Below are 18,707 nucleotides of genomic sequence, written 5' to 3' on the forward strand. Positions count from 1 at the left end.
GGAAGGAACATGAAGCTGAACGGCGTTGAGAATCGAGGGAGCCCTGTCGTTGTTCGTCGTTGAACCGGCGACAGCTGAGGAGATAGGACGCGGGTCAGTTTCGAGCGATATGCAGGAGAAACAGACGGCAAGACGAACCGAAGTTGTGAAGAGGGACAGCGAGTCTCTCAGAGAGGAGAGCAGAGTAAACAGGTCCATTCGAGAAGGAGTTGTTTTTGTAGAACTGGGGAGGTGCGGGAAAAAGCGAGTCAATCGACAGCTTCGTTCGTGCCTGCCATCGTGCAACATCAACCCAAATCTCGATGCCTAGTCTTCTCAAGAAACTAGATCAAAGCTTTGAGGTACGAAAAAAAAAAAAAAGTCACCTCAGCTGGAGGAAGAACGCCGTTCGTGAGCTTGAAGGCGTTGCCGTCGTCCGTCAGGGAATCGCCAAACGCGACGAGCTTGTCGAAACCAGCTTTGAAGATCCCTGGACCCTCCCCAAATACGAATTCAGAGCCATTTTTGGAATTGGGGAAGGAACGAGAAAAGAGATCCGTTGGAAAAGCGGACGCGCTGGCCAAAAGAAGCGACGTGAAGGAAAGGGCAGCGAAGAGAAGCATGCTGGAGGAAGCAGGAGGAGATAGTTGGAAGAAACTTGAGGAAGTGAGGTGGTGGTTGAGGGGTAAAGCGCAACCAGAAGAGAGGAAAGAGCTAACGAAGGAGGACTGCTTCGAGCTCGGATGATGCGGGCTCGTCCCTGTTCCCACAGCCTGAGGAGAGGCGGCTTCAGCAGGAGAAAGAGCAAGAACGCACAGGGGACTTTCCATGAACACCCGTACGGAGTCTTGGCATCCCAAAGCATGCCGAAAGAGCCGACGGATGGGATAAACTCGAGTTGGAACGCGTCGTGCATCGCGTTTCTGAGCATTCGAGCGGTCACTTCATGCTGATCTGCTGAGATCTGGGACACTGGATGAGAGAGAAGAGAACACAGTGCACATCGCATCCGGGCCTCGCTCCCTTCCCCTTCTCGTCCTCACCAAACCAAGTCAAAACCTTCGACCTCTCCTTTCGCTCCCTCTCCCAGTCCGCCCACTACGACTCTCCAACCCCCGCTCTTGACTTCCGAGCTCTCTACCAGCTGAGTGACCTTCAAGACCGAGCACTTCTTGACCGCAGAAGTCGACCATTTCCTCTCCTCCTTGAGCTCCATCGAAGGCGAAACGATCCAGAGTGTGAGGTTTCCGAGGTGCGAAACGGTGAGGAGTCTGAGCTTTCCGTCGTGCTTGGTTGATGATGACGAAGCGGTCGGAGGAAGCGAGAGGAAAGCTCTGTATTCAGAGAAGAATAAAAAAAGCTTGAGCATCAGCCGTCGTCGCGTCGTCGTTCTCGTTCAAAGCGGAGCACTCACACTCCCTCAACAGGCCCCATTCCAACAACCCATCTCTTCAATCCTCCCTCGTCCAATCCTCTCCACCTCCCCTTCACCCTCTTCTTCCTATCCTTCTCGCTCTCGCCGCCTCGAAGAGGAGCTCCCGGCGACGGCGAGGAGGAAAGCCAAACCATTCCGTCCGCTGTTCCAATACAGATGATAGGCTCCGAGGTAAGAGGATGGAGAATCGCGTCGAAGGATTGAGGGAAAGAGGGCGACATGGAGAGCGAGGGAGGTTCGGGTTCGGAGGAAGGGTCGGAGGAGGGAGGTGCGGGAGGAGGAGGATCTGAGGAAGAGAAGAAGCAAAGCACGGGGAACAGAGATACGTTAGTCAAATACCGTATGTATTCAGATGAGGTTGGAGTAAGGACTTACGAAGCCAGAAGGTCGAGAGAAGCGATCCGGTCGACGACCAAAGACGCGTCGAGGTGTCGTATCCCGTCGAAACCACTGAGGCAAGGAGAGTGAGTCTGATGAGCCAATGCTCAAGGGCAGTACAGAAACCGGAAGTAAGCAGACTTACGATCTGATCTAGAGGGCAGGAACGAGATCGATCCGGCGAGCTGCAGAAAGTCGCGACGAGAAACAAAAGTTAGGCGAGGCGAGGGAAGAAGAGACGAGGGAAGAGCTACGAACACTGGTATGCTTTCCCTTCATCCATGTTTTGATTCCCGTTCGAAGGTCGACTAGTAAGGAGAAGCAGAAAGGAGAGCCAGATCAGACGGAGGGGTCGACGGGCAGAGAGGAAGACGAACTCACCGACTCCCATCCTTCCCTCGTCTCCGCACCAGCCCAAAGTGTTGCCGTCTTCGCTGAGAGTGAGATCGTTGATGTCGTCCCCAGCGAGAGAGATTGAGCGAACAACTGCTGTAGCGAAGGTCCGAAGGAAAGGAGTAGGATCGAGGTTGACGAGGTGGATCTGGACGAGGAGAGGAGAGAAAGGTTGATCAGTTCACACTCTTCTCTCGGAAGCAGGAACCGTGGAAGAAGGCGAGCAGCTCGAAAGAGGTTGTACTCACATCTTGGCCACACGCGAACCATACGTTCCCCCATCCTTCTCCTTCGGCTGAAGAGCCAGCGAAGACAATCGAGGCGACCTCGGAGGGCAGACCAACGATAGCTGAGAGAGGACGTTGAAGGTTGGAGATAGAGTGAAGTCGAAGAGAGTGATCCTCTGTTCGAGTGAAAAAGTGGGAAGAGCAGAAGTTCAGCACGACGCGCTCGAGACGTGAGCTCGGAACGAAAGGAGGGGGAAAGGAAGGAAGGAAAGCTCGAGCTCACCTGAGGCCGTGAGAAGGATGTCTTTCGACTGAGGATGGAAAGCCATAGAGGTCACCTCTGCTGGAAGGGACTTGAAGGTGCCCAAGGACTTGACCTTGACCTTGAAGTTGGAAGATTTGCTCATCTTGAAAAGGCGAAGTCGTGGTCGTCGAGAGGGAGAAAGAAGGGCAGTCAATCAATCTTTCGAGCTCTGTTCTCCTTCCCCCAAACCTCGACCCTCTCCTTCTCGACCGATATCGACGACCTCGGCTCTTCAGTCCTTCTTCTTCCTTCCCGCATCGACCAGACCTAGTCGCACATGCTCCTCAGGGGAGCAGCTTTATCCAAGGGGAAGGGGAGAGCTGCAGCAGGTCTCGGGCAAGGACGGGCAGCTGCGACGGTCGTGAGTTCACACCACTTTTGCTGCCTTCGTCTATCCTTTAGAGCGAGTCAAAGGCTACCACGAGGAGGCTGGGACTCAACGTATCGCTACTCTTGAAGTACAGCGTTTTTCTGACCTTTCTTCCTTCTGATCTTTGGCATCTCCTCCGTCTCCCCTCCTCCTTCCAGCTTGCGACTCGCCAACTCCATGCCTCTCCTCGTCGACTGGATAAGGACCAGCAGGACGACTTTGAGCTCGATCAGAACGTGAGTAAAAATCCTCACAAATCCGTCTCCTCTTCTCTTTGCTCAAGGCTTGTATCGAGAGCACAGAAAGGCGAGGGAAGGAAGCACGAGCTCGCCGCGCCTATCTCCTTCCCGAGCTCTTTCTTGTTGCCTTTTCGCCTGCTTTCTTGCTCTCTGTGGAAGATCTACAAGACTCGGAGATCTCTGCTGCAGTAGTCTACTCGAACAGTCGCTGACCTTATCGCTTTTCTTCTGTTCTGACGCCTCAGGACTTCATCCTTTCCATCCTCAACGCCAATCCCTCCCTCCGTGACTCTCGTTCCTACCTCGCCTCCTTCGGATCCTTACCCCCTTCCAAAACACCCAAAACGGAATCCTCGTCTTCCAAAGATACCAAACCAACCACGAACGCTCTCGTCTCCTCCCTCCTCAACCCAGCTCGTCCTCATACCGCCCTCGTCAAAATCCAGGGACCCTTCACGGACCGTCAACTCGACGCTATCTGCAGAGGAATGGTCTACCTTCAGAAGCTCGGACTCGTCTCAGTCATCGTCGTGGATCGAGACGACTGGGGACCAGACCAGATCAAGACGAGGGAAGCTCGGGAGGAGGCTTTGAGGGAGATGGAGAGAGTCGTCGACGTCCTCGTTCGGCTAGGTTCGGAGGCGAGACCAATTCTGCAGACGCCTGTTTGGATTGGAGAAGATGGGGAGATGAGGGTGGATAGGGAGGAGTTGGAGGGAGTCACCGAGGCTGTCAGGGCTGGAGAGATTCCCGTGCTACCGCCGTTGGCGATGGAGGTGACCGAGGGAGGAGGTCTGCGAGTGTCGAGGGTGGACGCGAACGGAGTGGTCAAGGCTCTAGTAGTGGCGATGGTTCAAGCTGGAAAGGAGTCGAAGCAGGCCGAACTGGATTTTCTAGCAACGGAGGACGCTCTCCCAAGTTCGGCAGGAACGGAACTCGCTACTTCGTCGGACGACGCGTCGGAGGATTCCTCCTCTCCTCTCCCTCTCCCAATCCCTCTCAAATCCTCAACTACCCTCCTAGCTCTATCACGACCTCTCGATCTCACTCCCTTCCGCCTCATGATCATCAACCGCGAAGGTGGAATCCCTTCCTACGCTCGATCAGGTCTCCCTCATCTCACCATCAACCTCTCCTCCGAATACAACTTCATCAACTCGACCTTCCTCCCCTCCTGGTCCCTCACCCACCCAACCTCCCTTCGGAACCTCCAACTTTCCCAATCCTGTCTCACCCTCATGCCTCGATCCTCCTCAGCCCTCATCGTCTCCCATCGTTCCCCTCGGTCTCTCATCGCCAACCTCATCACCAACAAACCCGCTCACTCTCCTTCACTACCGCACGCTCTACTCGATTCAACGGGGAGGTTAACGAAGGACACGCCGACGTTGATTCGGAAAGGACTGGAGCTCAAGATCGTCAGGAAGGTCGGGGAGTTTGATCAGAAGAAGATGACGAGGTTGCTGGAGGAGAGCTTTGGGAGGAAGTTGGACGAGGAGAGGTTCTACGGGAGGTTGGAGAAACACCTCGACTTCGTCATTGTCGCAGGAGACTACGCCGGAGCCGCTATCGTCACGAACGAGTGGGAAGCAGAGGAGGAGGAAGGGTCCGACTTCATCGACGCGTCGCCGTCTTCATCCTCACCTTCGCCCCCTTCACCCCAAACTCCTCCTCCAACCCGACCCACTCCCGTCTGCTACCTCGACAAGTTCGCCGTCCTTCCCTCTCACCAAGGTGACGGGACCGTCGATTTCCTCTGGTCAGCACTCCGAGACGAATCCTTCGGTTCAGCCCTCCCCTCCGCTCTCAACTCCACTCCAGGATCCATCGCCGGAACCGTTCCAGCCTCGGGAGGACGGGATCTCGTCTGGCGTTCGAGGTCGGACAACCCCGTCAACAAGTGGTACTTCGAACGAAGCAACGGGTTCATCAGGTTGGGAGGGCAGGGAGGGAAGTTCAAGTTGTTTTGGTGCGATCGGGAGGAGGCGAGAGGTGGAGAGGAAGAGGATGGAACCGACGAGTCAGATGGGTTCGAGGTTGGAGGAGGTCCTAGGCGTCCGAGGGAAGAAGAGGGACTGTTGGGCCAGAGGAAGGAGGAGATTGGGAGGTTGGGGAGGTGGGAGAGAGTCGTCGAGCCCATCCCTTCCGCTTGGGCGTACTGAGGGAGGGACGGAGCTTTTTACGACCAATTTTTACACTACAATAGATACAACGAATGATGACCTACATTGGAGAGTGGAAAAGGTTCGCCGTTGTTGACTTTTGCGGTCGTCGCGTGAAATCAAAAGAGAGTCGCGTTGTTGCCGTTTTGCTTTCTCTCCAACGACCTTCACCTCCTCCCCTCCCTTCCTTCTTCAAAACGATGGTCAACCTCCAATACGCTATCCCCTCGGCTCATTCTTCCAACCCAGCCTACCTCGGACCCCGTTCTTCCCTCCAGTCTCCCGAACCCGAAACCTCTTCCTCTCAACTCTGCATACCAGGACGATTGAGAGCGGCAGCTGCTGCAGCGCCAGAATGGTCGGACCTGGGAGACGAGGAAGGATTCGAGAACGACGATGGGTGGAGACCTCATTTGAATCCTCATCCAACAGAGAACCAGAGGGCTAGGGCTGTGAGGTACTATACTACGAGAGGGATGAACGAGGTGGACGCCAACGAGAGCTTTAACGCGCTCATCATGGAAGCCGAGTATGTTGTTGAAGACGAGGAGGAGGAAGAGGAGGACGGAGCGACTCCTAGGCAGAGGAGGGTGGAACAGAACGGGGACGAGGAGATGTACGAGGAGCAGCAGGAGGAGGAGGAAGAAGAAGAGGAGGAGATAGAGGAGGTGAGTCTCGTCGACACGAGGGAGAGGAAGGGGAGGGAGGAAGGAGGGGAGGGTGGTGAGCTCGCGGGAAGGAAGCCAACTTGACGCCTTCTCCTTTATCTCTTTTCGAAGGTCAACTTCGTCGACGAGATGCCTGGGAGGACGGACGAGGAACGAGCTCAGCTGAACGAGGAGATGGGAGACCTCGAGGAGACGGTCAAGGGTCTGGCAGAGGATTACCTACTCGTCGACCGTTTGGGAGAAGGTCAGTTCGATTCCCTGCCTTCCTTCCCTCCTCCCGCCCTTCCTCACCACCTTTCTACGCTCTCCACACCCTTCAAACTCTCATAGGAACCTTCTCATCCGTCTACAAAGCCATCGACCTCAAAAACTCCGACTACAACAACTCCCTCTGGCTCAATCCTTCCTCTGAATCCGACGACGAGGGAGCTGGTCCTTCGACGAGAAGGAAGGTTCAGCCCAAGGTCTACGTCGCCATCAAGAGGATCTACGTCACGTCGAGTCCATCACGGATAGAGAACGAGATCTCGATCTTGGAGGATCTGAGGTTCGTCTCTTTGCCCTTCTTCGGCTGCTTCCTTCAGCCTGTGCCTGAGTCGGTCGAGCTTCGAGCTGGGACGGACGCGAGGGCTGACCTCTTCCTTCCTTTTCTTTCTTCCTGATCTTCAACAGAGGATGCACCAACATCTCCCAAGTCATTACAGCTTTCCGTTACGAGGATCAGATCCTCGTCGTCATGCCTTTCCATTGCAACGACGATTTCCGAGTGAGTTCAGCCCTCGTCTCTCTCCCTCCCTGCCCTCTCTCGTTCCTTCGAGAATCATGAGCTCATCTTCATCTTCTCTTCTCCTCCACAGAATTACTACCGCCACCTGTCGATTACAAGCCTCCGTTCCTACTTCCGAGAGCTCTTCCGAGCGCTTCGAGCAACCCACGCTCGAGGGATCCTTCATCGGGACGTCAAGCCAGCCAACTTTCTCTTCGACGAGTCGGATGGGTCAGGGATCCTCGTAGACTTTGGACTCGCTCAGGTATGCTTCCATCTTACTTTTTGGTCCCTTGATGTTTCAGTCTGTAGACGACGAGGCTGACACGTCTCCCTTGCCTCCTCTCCCTTCCTCAGCGATACACACCTCCTCCTCCCCACTCCGCAAAATGTCAACACGGTCCTGCATCTTGGGAGTATCCTCACGGGAAAAGGGAGCAGACGAGGGTTACGAGGACGGTTGAACAAGCTGTTTACGAGGCGAGAAAGAGGTCGAAGCTGCCGGCGGATCGAGTCGGATTCCCTCACGACGACAAGCGGTGAGTTTTTCGGTCTCAGCGAGAAATGTCGTTCTCACAAGCTGACTGAACGTTCCCTTCTTTCCCAGCCCGAGCGTCAAGGCCAACCGTGCAGGAACGAGAGGTTTCCGAGCTCCGGAGGTGTTGTTGAAGTGTCCTGATCAGAGCGTCGGTTCGTCGCGTCTCTCTCCTCCGTCATTTCGCTTCGACGCGATCGAGACTGATCTGGGACGTCCTTTTGCCGCAGCCATCGACATCTGGTCCGCTGGAATCATCCTCCTCTCGATCCTTACTCGCAAATTCCCCATCTTCAACTCGAACGACGACACGGAAGCTTTGATGGAGATTTCTGCCATCTTTGGGAAGACGAAGATGGACAAGTGTGCTTCTATCCACAGTACGTCTTTCTTACTCCTCCTCTTCCTTTCTGCCTTACGACGACTCGCCTGACGCGTCGTTTCCCTCCGTCAGATCGAACCCTCATCTCCAACGTCCCCGCTCTCGACCACGCCGGTCACAACCTCGAATCCATCATCCTCACCGCCAACCCCTACCTCTACTCCAACCACAGTCCCGACGACACTCTTCAAGAACACGAGCAAGGAATCGCCGAAGCCTTGGATCTCCTCAAACACATCCTCGCTCTCGATCCCTGCAAACGATACACCGCCGGTCAAGCTTTGGAGCACGAGTTCTTGGCGGAGGAGGGCGTAGATCCTGACTTCGATGGACCTCGAGGACCTGGGATGGCTGTTTGTGCGGAGGGACACAAGTTGAACGACGATGGATCTCGTGAGGCTTTCTTACGCTTCCTCCGAACAAGACGCGTCGCTGACTTAATTCCGCTTCCGGTACTTCCCTCTCTCAGATTGGGTCATCGTTGACGGTCAGGAGCATGAAGTCGGATACGGAGAGGGGATCGGTTTTGGAGAGGAACGTGAGTACAGACCTACCGCGGAGAGAGAGAGTCGAGGTCGACCTGACCTTTCTCCTCCCTTCTCTCTCTCCTTCACAGCCTGCCCGATTCACAGCGTCCGAGACTGGCGTAAACCTGGCACTTACGAGTAGATCCTTTCTCTCGATCTCTTGCTTTCCTTCATGGTTCCTTGCATATTTCTCTCTCGCGACGCTTCCCTTGGCCACGATCCCTACGATTTTTCTCTCACCCAACTTTTCACGCGCATCCCCAGTCTCGTACCACACGTTTTCATTATCGCATATCTCTGCTTGTTTCGTTCCTTCCTGACTCGTTGGAGAATTCTTGATTCATTCATCATCATCAATCGGAGCCGCAGATTCGAGCGAGCTCAGCCAGACTCCCTCTCTCTCTCCTCTTACACCCACCGCCCACCCGCCCTCCCCCCTTTCTTTTCTCACTTTCCCTTCCCTCGGCCATGTCGACGAAGAAGTTCCAATCCCAATCCAACGTTCGGTCGATATGTGTGATAGCTCACGTTGACGTTCGTTTCGTCTCCTTCCTCCCCCCTCCCTCCTCCTCCTCCTTCCCTCCCTCACCTTCTCGAAGCTGACTTTCCTTCTTCGCTCCTTCACAGCACGGCAAGACATCTTACTGCGACTCTCTTCTTTCTGCCAACAACATCATCTCATCTCGACTCGCCGGCAGTCTGCGATATCTCGACAGCAGAGAGGATGAGGTCGAGCGAGGAATCACGATGGAGAGTTCAGCCGTCAGTTTGGGTTTCAAGATGCTCAGGAAGACCAAGGAAGGAGAGGTCGTTCCTCAGGACTTTATGATCAACGTGAGTGGAAATGCCAGTCTTTCAGAGATGCTCAGGGTCCGCTGAGGCGACTCGACGGGAAGTCGAAGGAAAGTCGAAGCTGATTGATCCCTCTCCTCCTCCTTCCTTCTTGTCCTCAGCTCATCGACACCCCTGGACACGTCGATTTCTCAAGTGAAGTCTCAACAGCTTCTCGTCTATGTGACGGAGCTCTTGTTCTCGTCGACTCTGTTGAGGGAGTCTGCACTCAGGTGAGCTCGACCCTTTTCCCTCTTCCTTTCTCAGCCCTGGTCCAAAATCTCGAGCTCACCTCCTCTTCCTCCCTTCCCCTCCTTCTCAGACCATCACCGTCCTTCGTCAAGCCTGGCTCGACAAGCTTCGACCCATTCTCGTCATCAACAAACTCGATCGTCTCATCACCGAACTTAAACTCTCCCCTTCCGAAGCCTACCACCATCTCTCCCAGCTCATCGAAGGAGTCAACGCCATCATGGGAGGCTTCTACGCGTCCGACCGAATGGAGGACGATCTTCGTTGGAGGGAAGCTCGAGAGAAGCGAATGGAGGCTCGACGAGAAGCTGCGGCTGGAGAGGTTGAAGCTGGAGCTGGTGGAGACGACGAGGAGGAAGGGCACGAGTTCGAGGAGAAGGACGACGAGGACATCTACTTCGCTCCCGAACGAGGAAACGTCATCTTCGCCAGTGCGATTGATGGTTGGGCTTTCAGGGTTGGAAAGTTTGCTCAGCTTTACGCTGAGAAGCTCAAGATCTCGGAGCCCAAGTTGAGGAGGGTGCTTTGGGGAGATTTCTACCTGGATCCGAAGACGAAGAGGGTTGTCAGTCATCGGAAGTTGGCTGGGAGGTCGTTGAAGCCTATGTTCGTCCAGTTCGTGCTGGAGAACATCTGGAGGGTGTACGAGGCTACCATGTTGAACCAGTGAGTCCTTGTTTTCAACTCTATCAATCGTTCGAGGCGAATCGGAGGAGCTGAGACGCGTCGTGCTTTCCCTCTTTCCAGCAACTCGGACAAGATCGACAAGATCGTTGCTTCCCTCGGAGTCAAGCTTCATCCTCGAGATCTCAGGACCAAGGATCACCGAACACTGCTCAACCTTATCATGTCCCAGTGGCTCCCTCTTTCCACCACCACCTTCCAAACCGTCGTCGAAATCATCCCTCCTCCTCAGATCGCCCAAGCTCTTCGAGTCCCCAAGATGCTCCATCCCGACTCCTACTCCAACGCTTCCTCCCAACTTCCTACCTCCAAACTCGAACGAGATCTCTACTCCTGCGACCCAAGCGAGGAATCCAACGTCGTCGTCTACGTCTCAAAGATGTTCGCCATCAAGAAGAGCGAGCTCCCCGAGAATCGCGTCCGACTCGTTACCGCTGAGGACATGCGAGAGCAGGGCAGGATCGAGAGGGAACGACGAGCCGAGGAGAGGAGACGCGAGATCGAACTGGACAGGGAAGGGTTGATTGGATTGGGAGCAGACGGGAAGACGGCACCTGCAGGACAAAAGTCTGGTCCCAATGGAGTTCCGATTCCCAAGGACGACGAGGACGAAACTCCCACTCTCACCTTCGTCTCTGGAGCTCAACCCGTCAAAGCTTCTCCTCCAACACCCGAACCTACTCCCGAACCCTCCTCAACCTCCGACGAAGCTCTCATCGGCTTCGCTCGTCTCTACTCTGGAACCCTCAAGCTCAACACCACCCTCCACTGCCTCCTCCCCAAATACGACACCACCCTCCCTCCTTCGCATCCTCGAAACGTCAAGTACGTCACCTCCGTCAAGCTCACGAGTCTCTACATGATGATGGGAAGAGATCTCGTCGCTGTGGATACCGTGCCGGCTGGAAACGTCTTCGCTGTGGGAGGACTGGAAGGGAAGGTCTGGAGGAACGCGACGCTGTGTGCCCTGAGCTCAAAGGGAGCGGTTGTAGGGGAGGATCAGGAGGAGTTGAAGGCCGGGTTGGTGAACTTGGCCGGAGTTATCATGACTGTGAGTCTTCTTCGTTCGTCGAGGGAGTCGGGAGGAAGAAGGGACGGTGCTTACTTCGACGCGTCTCTTCTTCGTTCAGTCGCCTCCCATCGTTCGAGTCGCTCTGGAGCCCAAGAACCCTGGTACGTGACCTCATCACCTTTCCTCCTTCGAACCATCACTGATTTTACATATCCCTCTCGTCTCTACAGCCGACCTTCCCAAGCTCGTCGAGGGTCTTCGTCTTCTCAACCAGGCCGATCCTTGCGTCGAGACTCTCGTTCAGGAGACTGGAGAGCACGTTATCTTGACTGCTGGAGAGCTTCATCTCGAGGTACGTTCGATTCCATCTCAGTTCATAGCACAGATACTGACGACTCTCCTTTCCTTTCTCCTCTACAGCGATGCCTCAAGGATCTTCGAGAACGATTCGCCAAGATCGAGATCCAGGCTTCGAAGCCCATCGTTCCTTTCCGAGAGACCGCCGTCAAAGGTGTCGGTGAGTACTCAGCCTTCCTTCTCAGCAGTCGAATCAAAGCTGACTCCTCTTTTCTCTCTCAAGACATGGCTCCCACCAAAACCAAGGACGCACCTCGAGGCACGATCCTCGGCTCCAGCACCAACTCCCTCGTCAACTTCACCATCCGAGCCGTCCCTCTCCCTCTCAAAATCACTTCCTTCCTCCAAGCCAACACTGCTACCATGCGACGAATCCAGTCGGATCGTCGAGGAGCTCGAGTCTCCGTCGAGGACGACGATTCGTCTCTCGATCAGGTCGCGTCGAAGCAGCTCACGACCGCTGGAGGAGGAGAGGAGGACGGAGCGAAGGAAGTCAAGGCTGAGGAGTTCTGGCCTGCGTTGGAGAAGATCTGTGAGGAGTGTGGAAGGGATTGGGTTGGGATGGCGGAGAGGGTTTGGGCGTTTGGACCGAAAAGGGTTGGGCCTAACTTGTTGATTGATCGACCGAACGGGACCGTCAAGTCGTGAGTTTTCCTTTCTCCTTCTCTCGTTCGGGAAATCAGTCTAACGTTTCGTCTTCCACAGGTTGCGACAACGATACGAGGCCTCTCTCGAGCACCCGTCGACTGGAGAACCCTCGACCATCGACGCGTCGGCACCCTCGGACGCTCACGACGACCACGCTCGAATGCTTAGAGACTTTGACGACAGCATCGAGAACGGATTCCAGATCGCTACCTTCCAAGGACCTCTTTGCGGAGAACCCGTCGTCGGAATGGCCTACTTCGTCGAGAAGGTCGACGTTGGAACTTCGGAGGACAAGGACGATCGTGAGCCTTCCCCTTTTCTCCCCCCTTTCCCTCGACTCACTGTCTCGTCCTGACCTTCCCTCCGTCTCCTCAGTCCGTTCGAAACTCGCCCAAGCCACCGGATCCCTCATCTCCGCCGTCAAGGACGCCTGCCGAGCTGGTTTGCTCGACTGGTCGCCTCGAATCATGCTCGCCATGTACACGTCCGACATTCAGACTTCGAGTGAGTCTCCCTCTCCCCTCCTCTCCCTCTTCCAACCTCTCTCTCTGACGCTCTTCTTGACTTCTTTTTGCAGCCGAGGTCCTCGGAAAGGTCTACGGAGTCGTCTCTCGAAGGAGTGGGAAGATCGTGTCGGAGGAGATCAAGGAGGGCACGTCGTTCTTCACCATTCGAGCGCTGCTGCCTGTGATTGAGAGTTTCGGGTTCGCTGATGGTGAGTGAAGGTTCCCTCCTTTTCCTTTCTTTCGTCGATGTCTGTTGTGGGAAGGACTCGTTGTCTGATCTCTTTTCCGTGTTTCGCAGACATCCGGAAACGATCCTCGGGAGCCGCTAGTCCTCAACTCGTCTTCAGCGGGTGAGTCTACCTCTTTATCACCTTTCCGCCTCGTCCTACAATTAACCATCGATCATTTTTTTTCTTCCTTCCAGCTACGAAATGCTCGATCAAGACCCCTACTGGGTCCCAACGACGGGTTCGTTCTTCGTCCTCCCCCTCCCCCTGTTCCCTCCTTTTTCAACCCCCCTTTCTTCTCATCGCTCTGACCCCTCCCCCCCTCCCTCTTCCTTCCCGCCCCCCAACAGTCGAAGAGCTAGAAGACCTCGGAACGTTCGCCGAGCGAGCCAACGTCGCCAAAGTCTACGTCGACGGGGTGAGGAAGAGGAAAGGGATGTTTGTTGAGCAGAAGATTGTGGCGTTTGCTGAGAAGCAGAGGACGAGGAAGTTCTAGACTTTAGATTAGATTAGATTCGCAAACCGTCTTGGTTGTTCTACTCACCATCTATCACTGTACGAAACGAGTTTTGAACACGAGAGAAAGGCGAATAAAACAACAAAAAAAAAAAAAAAAAAGTCGCGTCGGGTCAACGCGAATTGATCAGCTCCTCGCCCCTCGCTCTCTCTCTTCTTGTTTCCTCCCAACGACCACCCAACTCCATCCCTTTCTCCCCCCTTTCTCTCTCCCACCGGGAGCTCCTCCCTCCAACGATGCCCTCCAACCCGTCCCTCCTCGAAGCCGGCCAGACCCTCTCCCTCTTCGCTACCTCGCACTTCGTCCCCGCCATGGACGCTTCCAAAGCCGTTCCTTCGTACCTCGTTCTCGTCCAGGAACTGCTCATGTTTGGAGAGAAACTCAAGATGAAGGGTTTAGCTTTGGAGGAGGTGGATGCAGATTCTGAGTCCGAGGAGGAGGAGGAGGAAGAGGGGATGGAGGGTGTGCTGGAGGAGGAGGAGGAGGAAGAAGAAGAAGAGGAGACGACGGAGGAGGACGAGGCAAGACCTCCATCGAAGACGAGAGAGGAGAAGGAGCAGGAAGCTAGGCTTGAGAAGTTGAGGAAGGAGATGATTGGATGGAGGAAAGGAAGGAGGGTTAGTGATTTTGCAGAGGTGAGCTCGAGCTCGAGTCGTTTCCTTCCCTTCCCTTCGTTTCGTTTCATTTGGAGCTCGTTCCCTCTCCCTTTCTGACCTCCCTTTCTCTTCTTTCTTTTTTTCTTCTTCTCTTTGCACTCCCTATGTGCTTGGAACGTCCCAGCCCCCTCTAGACTGGGTCCAACCTCCACCGAAACCTCGTCTCTCCCTTCCCATGCCTTCAACCTCCAACTCCAACTGCAATCGTTCCAAACCAGCTCGCACCTCTTCCTCCTCCACCAACCCCAAACCTTTCCAAACCACCACAGAACCCAACGTCTTCAATCCCAACCCTCACCCACCTTCCTCCTCCTCAACCTCCTCTTCCTCTGCTGGACCGGGACCGCGCTCGAAGAAGAAGAAGCGCAAGTCGAGCAAGGGAAAGGGAAACGTGAAGATGGACGAAGGAGGAGGGAAGGAAGGAGAGTTCATTAGGAAACTGAGGAGGGTGTCCAGTCAGCGGAAGGGATTGGCTGGTGGTAGCGAGGATTCGGACGAGGATCTTTGAATGGAGGGGAGGGATAAAAAAGGGGTGCAGTGGTGGTGGAAACTCGCTGGTTCGAGTGTTTCGTTTCCGTTTTGCTTTTTTTTTTTTTTTGAACGTCTTTTGAACGATTTTTGCTTTTCGCCCTCTCTCTACTATGGGGGTTGATCCATTGCCTGAATTCTCTTGCTTTCGTCTGGGAATTGGAAGTGGCGAGGGAACGCGACGCGACTCGACTCGACGCGTCTCCTCCCTCCCTCTCCCTCTCTTTCCCTCTCTCAAGAAAAAAACCAACAGCCCAAAAAAAAGACCAGACCCTTCGTTCTCATCAACAGGAATAACCTACGTCAAATCGTATTCGTATACAATATTCCATCGTCGCCCCCCCCATCCATTTCCTCCGAGCCCTAAACTAGACACCATAAAGCAAAAGCAAAAGCAACCCACCCTCTCTACCTCCCTTCGACCGCCTTCTCCACCCCGTCTCCCATCCCTTCCTTCCCACCGACCATGTCCCACTCGGAATCGTTCGAAGCGGCACTGCTGCTGCTGTCCGACCCTTTCCCTTTCGCTTTCACCGCACCGGACGCGGACGCGGACGCGGACGGCGAAGACGAAGCGGACTGGATGTTGGAAAGCGTAGGGATCGTCGTCGGTCCTGGAACGACCGTCGACAGCAGAGTTGGTGGTGGAGGAGGAGGAGGAGGAGAGATCACAATCTCCGGCTGCTGCCTCAACGGCGTCGACGTCCCACTCGCACTCGCACTCGCACTCCCCTCTCCCTCCCCTCCACCACCCCCACCCCCAATCGGATCCCAAGCCAACTGCTCCTCACTCCTACTCAACCTCCTCTTCCTCTCCTCCCTTCTCGTCCCTCCCACCCCGAACGCCCTCCCCAACTTCTTCGGCCCTTGCATCTTGATGAACCCGAACCCAAGCAGGATGAGCACGTCCCCGTAGAACAGGGTTCGTTTGAAGAACTTGAGGCAGGAGGACAGGTCGAGGAGGAGGAAGGAGGAAGCGAGGTAGTTGAGCGTGAGTTGGACAAAGAGCCAGCCGAGGAGGTCGTACAGACGTTTGAGGAGGTCTTGGAGGAGCGAGGGGTGGGGCGTGGCCGTGGGCGTGGGTGGGGAGGAGGGAGTGGAAGAAGGGGTCGGTTTGGGAGGTGTTGAGGAGGAGGAGGTTGGGTGGGGATGAGGGTGAGGGTGAGGGGTGGTGAGGAGGAGAGGTCGAACGTTTCGACGGAACTGTTTGGCGAGCGCGGTGAGGATGCCGCCGTGGACGAAAGCGACTGGTGAGAACAGAACGACGCGTACGAGTCAGCTACGTGGACGAGGAAGATCGAGGTGAACTGAGGGGAAAGCGTACTGTAGTATCCAGGTTGAGTTCCGTGCTTGCGAGAAACGAAGGAAAGCAGACGCGTTAGATTTCGATTTGGACGAACGCGCGAGGAAAGGTTTGAACTCACCCAGAAAGCCGAAGTGAGGAAGGTGATCATGCTGCTCTTGAAGCCAGGCTTCTTTCCCTTGGGCGTCACCCTCTTGTAGACGCATTCTCGGAGCCAGACTGAACGCGGAAAGGGGAAGCAGACGAGATCAGATCTCCTTCGTCCGACCGCTGAACGCAGAAGAACCAGTTCTGACTCACCACTCGTTCGCACTATGAGCCAATACAGAGAAAGAACAAAGTCAAATGCTGCTCATCGAGTCGAAGAAAAAAGGAAAAGACGAGCGAGGACTCACTGTTCCAATTATCAAACAAAACCTTGTAGTTCTCGGCCGTCTCGATCCTGAGAACGTCTACGTTTCTACATCTGTTCCATCGAGTCCTCCCAGTGACGCTGTCGTAGCCGTTGAATCCGAGACCACAGAGAATGATGGCTCCCTGTCGCATCCAACAACGAAACGAGAAGGTCAGTCTCGACGCGTCTCGGTGTCCCTCTTCTCTCCTTGAGCGAACGAGATGAAGAGTAAACTCACCTCCGTCAGCTCCCAAACAGCGTAGTACTTGGTTCGAGCCATAACTCCACAGGCTTGGACGTAGAGAAGTCTGACGAGCAGAGAGGAGAAAGCGGAAGGTCAGCTTCGAGGTCGAGCTCACGAAGGAGGAGGGAGAGAAAGACGCGAAAGAAGCGCTGACCTGAATCCGTATCCGTAATCCCACCACGAATCGTCTAGTACGCCAGTGTAGGTAGCTTTGGGACCGAGAACAGCGTAGAGAGCCAAGAAGAAGAGTCCAACGGCCTGGATCGAAGTCGAAACGCAAGGAGGAAGGCGATGGTGAGCTTCAACGTTTCCTCCTCCTCCTCCTCCTCCTTGCCCCCCTTCTAAAACCCCAGTAACCCGATAGACCAACTCACCATATGAACATAAGCAACCCTCTTCCTGCCCTTCGGCAACCCTCCCACAGCTCCAACAGCCGCATTCGTTCTCCTCACGACCTTCGCTCCAATCGCTCCGACCCCTCCAGCTTTCTCCTCCTTCTCCAACTCCTCCTCGTGCTTCAAGCTCGCTCTTCTCTCCTTCTTCTCCGCGGCTTGGTTGGGAGTGGACGGAGGGTCGAGGAAGAGGGTTCCGTTGACGAGGGAGTGGTAGAGGGAGAATTCGAAGGAGGGACCGACGAGGATGGAAGGGAAGAAGAGGCAGAACCCGAGGAAGGAGTGCAGACCGGGTACCTTGGTGAGCCGATGGGAGAGTTGGATAGGGTCAAGGTCCTGCGAGCGAAGAAGGGGGAGGTGGAAAGGGTGAGCTTGAGGAGGAAGGAACAAGAGAGGAGGAAAGAGAGAGAGAGAGCTCGAGGAACGCACGTTGACATCCCTCCTTCCATCTGCCACGTTGAACGCGAACTGGGAGAGCTTCATGACGAGCACCATCTGGGATCCAGTGATTTCAATCACATCGAGGTCGATAGCGTAGATGGTTCGATAGATGTGACTGAGAAAAAGAAGGGAATCAGCTCGAAGGAAGGAGGAGGAGAAGGAAGGAGCTCAACTCACTTGATCGTTAGATGGCCCATCACGAAGCTGCACCACCACCCAAAGCAAGGTCAGCTCTCTCTCTCGCTCTCAAGGTAGATACATACAGAAGAAGACGTGGTACTCACGCGAAAACCAACCAAGGCATCCTCTCGGTCCTGTTGAAGCACACCAGCAAGTAGGTCCCTACAATCGAAAACACCAACTGAGCCGTCCCCCAGTAGAGTCTCAACACTCCCAGGAGGAAGAAGGCAGCGACCGAGATGGAGTAGTAGTGGCGAGTCGCGTCCGTGGGGAGTTTGACGTAGAGGGAGGAGAGAGGGTACGAGGCGAGGAGGCAGAAGATGAGCTTCGAGGAGGGAAGGAGGTCGGTCAGCTTGGAGGGTTTCGTTTCGTTTGGGACGAAGAATGAAATGGAACTCACTTTGATGTGATCTGGAGGGGTTCCTAGGGCGGAGGAGACGGAGAGGAAAGGGTCGAACATCCTCAGGGCTGAAACGGAGGGAGGGTGAGAGTTGGGGAGGGAAAGAAGGGGAGGAAAGGCGAGAGCGGCCGGCCAAGGGGTCGAGGAGATGACGACGAAAGAAGGAGGTCTCGGAGAGTTCTGTTTCTTCTCGAGAGGGAAGTTTTTCCTTCGAGTCAAACGTCAGAGGGATATCTTTGAAAGATCAGGAGACGAACCAAAAAAAAACCCCGGAAAATAGGGAGGACGACAAGACGCGTTGAAACCGAAGCAAAATCAGAGCAACTTCAACGCCCTCGATCCTTCTCCTCCCCAAAAGCTAGCAGAATCACTTATCGAGAATGCTCTCAGAGTTCCGACAGTCCTTCGGCGTTAAGAGGGGTTCTCACCTCTCCTCGACAATCAGAGGGAAAAGACGCGTCTCGGATCTCAAGATCCATCGCCGAATGATCTCTCGACTCCGATAGTATAGATCCAGATCCCCGCCCTTGAAGCAAAGCAGCTTCATTTCCTTACCGCCCAGCTCAATCTCCCCAAGAACAAAGCCTGTCGGTGTTCGAGGAGCCGAAAGGAGAGAAGATGAAGACGCGTCGCATCAACGTCTCCAGCGTCCTCTCACCCCAAGCTTTTCCGGCCTCGAGGTGCCTATGTCATCCTCCATCCCTCCTCCACCTCTCTCCCTTCGACGGGAGTCGCCGCGTCGCGTCGGTTCAGGCTCGATCTCGGCACTC

General features: G+C 55.0%; 6 protein-coding genes across 6 annotated transcripts; 4 read left to right on the forward strand and 2 right to left on the reverse strand.

Annotated features, from left to right (window-relative positions):
- Nucleotides 1-982: 982 nt before the first annotated feature.
- On the reverse strand, nucleotides 983-2,885 carry BDY24DRAFT_390783 (WD40 repeat domain-containing protein). The gene is made up of 8 exons (XM_076640719.1): nucleotides 2,696-2,885; nucleotides 2,434-2,588; nucleotides 2,174-2,333; nucleotides 2,051-2,100; nucleotides 1,938-1,977; nucleotides 1,790-1,864; nucleotides 1,394-1,700; nucleotides 983-1,313 (listed from the first exon to the last, which is right to left on the reverse strand). Exons 1-8 carry the CDS (start codon nucleotides 2,817-2,819, stop codon nucleotides 1,019-1,021), a joined length of 1,206 nt encoding a protein of 401 aa, XP_076496341.1. The 5' UTR covers nucleotides 2,820-2,885; the 3' UTR covers nucleotides 983-1,018.
- Nucleotides 2,886-5,568, forward strand: ARG2 (acetyl-CoA:L-glutamate N-acetyltransferase). The gene is made up of 3 exons (XM_076640720.1): nucleotides 2,886-3,077; nucleotides 3,245-3,322; nucleotides 3,571-5,568. Exons 1-3 carry the CDS (start codon nucleotides 2,994-2,996, stop codon nucleotides 5,485-5,487), a joined length of 2,079 nt encoding a protein of 692 aa, XP_076496342.1. The 5' UTR covers nucleotides 2,886-2,993; the 3' UTR covers nucleotides 5,488-5,568.
- A 437-nt stretch (nucleotides 5,569-6,005) lies between these two features.
- CDC7 (serine/threonine protein kinase CDC7) lies at nucleotides 6,006-8,507 on the forward strand (the record flags this gene model as incomplete). Its single annotated transcript, XM_076642737.1, has 10 exons — nucleotides 6,006-6,155; nucleotides 6,267-6,399; nucleotides 6,486-6,702; nucleotides 6,828-6,921; nucleotides 7,013-7,186; nucleotides 7,339-7,460; nucleotides 7,529-7,611; nucleotides 7,687-7,836; nucleotides 7,911-8,231; nucleotides 8,455-8,507. The coding sequence occupies 10 exons, from the start codon at nucleotides 6,006-6,008 to the stop codon at nucleotides 8,505-8,507; spliced, it is 1,497 nt and encodes a 498-aa protein (XP_076496343.1).
- A 280-nt stretch (nucleotides 8,508-8,787) lies between these two features.
- On the forward strand, nucleotides 8,788-13,505 carry RIA1 (GTPase RIA1). The gene is made up of 15 exons (XM_076640721.1): nucleotides 8,788-8,899; nucleotides 8,993-9,199; nucleotides 9,319-9,429; nucleotides 9,519-10,114; nucleotides 10,196-11,183; nucleotides 11,263-11,305; nucleotides 11,375-11,496; nucleotides 11,565-11,661; nucleotides 11,725-12,145; nucleotides 12,207-12,451; nucleotides 12,525-12,653; nucleotides 12,727-12,864; nucleotides 12,954-13,005; nucleotides 13,080-13,123; nucleotides 13,233-13,505. The coding sequence occupies exons 1-15, from the start codon at nucleotides 8,834-8,836 to the stop codon at nucleotides 13,376-13,378; spliced, it is 3,405 nt and encodes a 1,134-aa protein (XP_076496344.1). The 5' UTR covers nucleotides 8,788-8,833; the 3' UTR covers nucleotides 13,379-13,505.
- A 36-nt stretch (nucleotides 13,506-13,541) lies between these two features.
- On the forward strand, nucleotides 13,542-14,610 carry BDY24DRAFT_390791 (uncharacterized protein). Its single transcript, XM_076640722.1, has 2 exons — nucleotides 13,542-14,034; nucleotides 14,180-14,610. Exons 1-2 carry the CDS (start codon nucleotides 13,636-13,638, stop codon nucleotides 14,561-14,563), a joined length of 783 nt encoding a protein of 260 aa, XP_076496345.1. The 5' UTR covers nucleotides 13,542-13,635; the 3' UTR covers nucleotides 14,564-14,610.
- Nucleotides 14,611-14,829: 219 nt separating this feature from the next.
- ALE1 (lysophospholipid acyltransferase) lies at nucleotides 14,830-18,256 on the reverse strand. Its single transcript, XM_076637731.1, has 12 exons — nucleotides 17,938-18,256; nucleotides 17,642-17,862; nucleotides 17,536-17,561; nucleotides 17,346-17,473; nucleotides 16,899-17,252; nucleotides 16,679-16,782; nucleotides 16,519-16,588; nucleotides 16,282-16,423; nucleotides 16,187-16,198; nucleotides 16,008-16,105; nucleotides 15,908-15,932; nucleotides 14,830-15,830 (listed from the first exon to the last, which is right to left on the reverse strand). Exons 1-12 carry the CDS (start codon nucleotides 17,995-17,997, stop codon nucleotides 14,992-14,994), a joined length of 2,079 nt encoding a protein of 692 aa, XP_076496346.1. The 5' UTR covers nucleotides 17,998-18,256; the 3' UTR covers nucleotides 14,830-14,991.
- Between the last annotated feature and the right edge of the window lie 451 nt (nucleotides 18,257-18,707).

This window comes from Mrakia frigida (genome assembly GCF_051309035.1).
Source record: "Mrakia frigida strain ATCC 22029 unplaced genomic scaffold BDY24scaffold_17, whole genome shotgun sequence".
In the NCBI taxonomy this organism is placed as follows: Eukaryota; Fungi; Basidiomycota; class Tremellomycetes; order Cystofilobasidiales; family Mrakiaceae; genus Mrakia; species Mrakia frigida.

What these genes read in the sequence shown, in the direction of transcription:
- RIA1 (XM_076640721.1), top strand. Translation starts at nt 8,834, where the DNA reads ATGTCGACGAAGAAGTTCCAATCCCAATCCAACGTTCGGTCGATATGT. An exon ending in TGGCCGGAGTTATCATGACT is followed by an intron (nt 11,184 to 11,262) that starts GTGAGTCTTCTT and finishes TTCTTCGTTCAG; the next exon opens with TCGCCTCCCATCGTTCGAGT. An exon ending in TCTGGAGCCCAAGAACCCTG is followed by an intron (nt 11,306 to 11,374) that starts GTACGTGACCTC and finishes TCGTCTCTACAG; the next exon opens with CCGACCTTCCCAAGCTCGTC.
- BDY24DRAFT_390791 (XM_076640722.1), top strand. Translation starts at nt 13,636, where the DNA reads ATGCCCTCCAACCCGTCCCTCCTCGAAGCCGGCCAGACCCTCTCCCTC. An exon ending in GGGTTAGTGATTTTGCAGAG is followed by an intron (nt 14,035 to 14,179) that starts GTGAGCTCGAGC and finishes GGAACGTCCCAG; the next exon opens with CCCCCTCTAGACTGGGTCCA.
- ALE1 (XM_076637731.1), bottom strand. Translation starts at nt 17,997, where the DNA reads ATGTTCGACCCTTTCCTCTCCGTCTCCTCCGCCCTAGGAACCCCTCCA. An exon ending in GATGGGCCATCTAACGATCA is followed by an intron (nt 17,474 to 17,535) that starts AGTGAGTTGAGC and finishes TTCTTTTTCTCA; the next exon opens with GTCACATCTATCGAACCATC. An exon ending in GATTACGGATACGGATTCAG is followed by an intron (nt 16,589 to 16,678) that starts GTCAGCGCTTCT and finishes TCTGCTCGTCAG; the next exon opens with ACTTCTCTACGTCCAAGCCT.
- BDY24DRAFT_390783 (XM_076640719.1), bottom strand. Translation starts at nt 2,819, where the DNA reads ATGAGCAAATCTTCCAACTTCAAGGTCAAGGTCAAGTCCTTGGGCACC. An exon ending in TGAAGGGAAAGCATACCAGT is followed by an intron (nt 1,978 to 2,050) that starts GTTCGTAGCTCT and finishes GACTTTCTGCAG; the next exon opens with CTCGCCGGATCGATCTCGTT. An exon ending in TCTCTCGACCTTCTGGCTTC is followed by an intron (nt 1,701 to 1,789) that starts GTAAGTCCTTAC and finishes TCTCTTCCTCAG; the next exon opens with ATCCTCCTCCTCCCGCACCT.
- ARG2 (XM_076640720.1), top strand. Translation starts at nt 2,994, where the DNA reads ATGCTCCTCAGGGGAGCAGCTTTATCCAAGGGGAAGGGGAGAGCTGCA. An exon ending in GACGGGCAGCTGCGACGGTC is followed by an intron (nt 3,078 to 3,244) that starts GTGAGTTCACAC and finishes TCCTCCTTCCAG; the next exon opens with CTTGCGACTCGCCAACTCCA. An exon ending in ACTTTGAGCTCGATCAGAAC is followed by an intron (nt 3,323 to 3,570) that starts GTGAGTAAAAAT and finishes CTGACGCCTCAG; the next exon opens with GACTTCATCCTTTCCATCCT.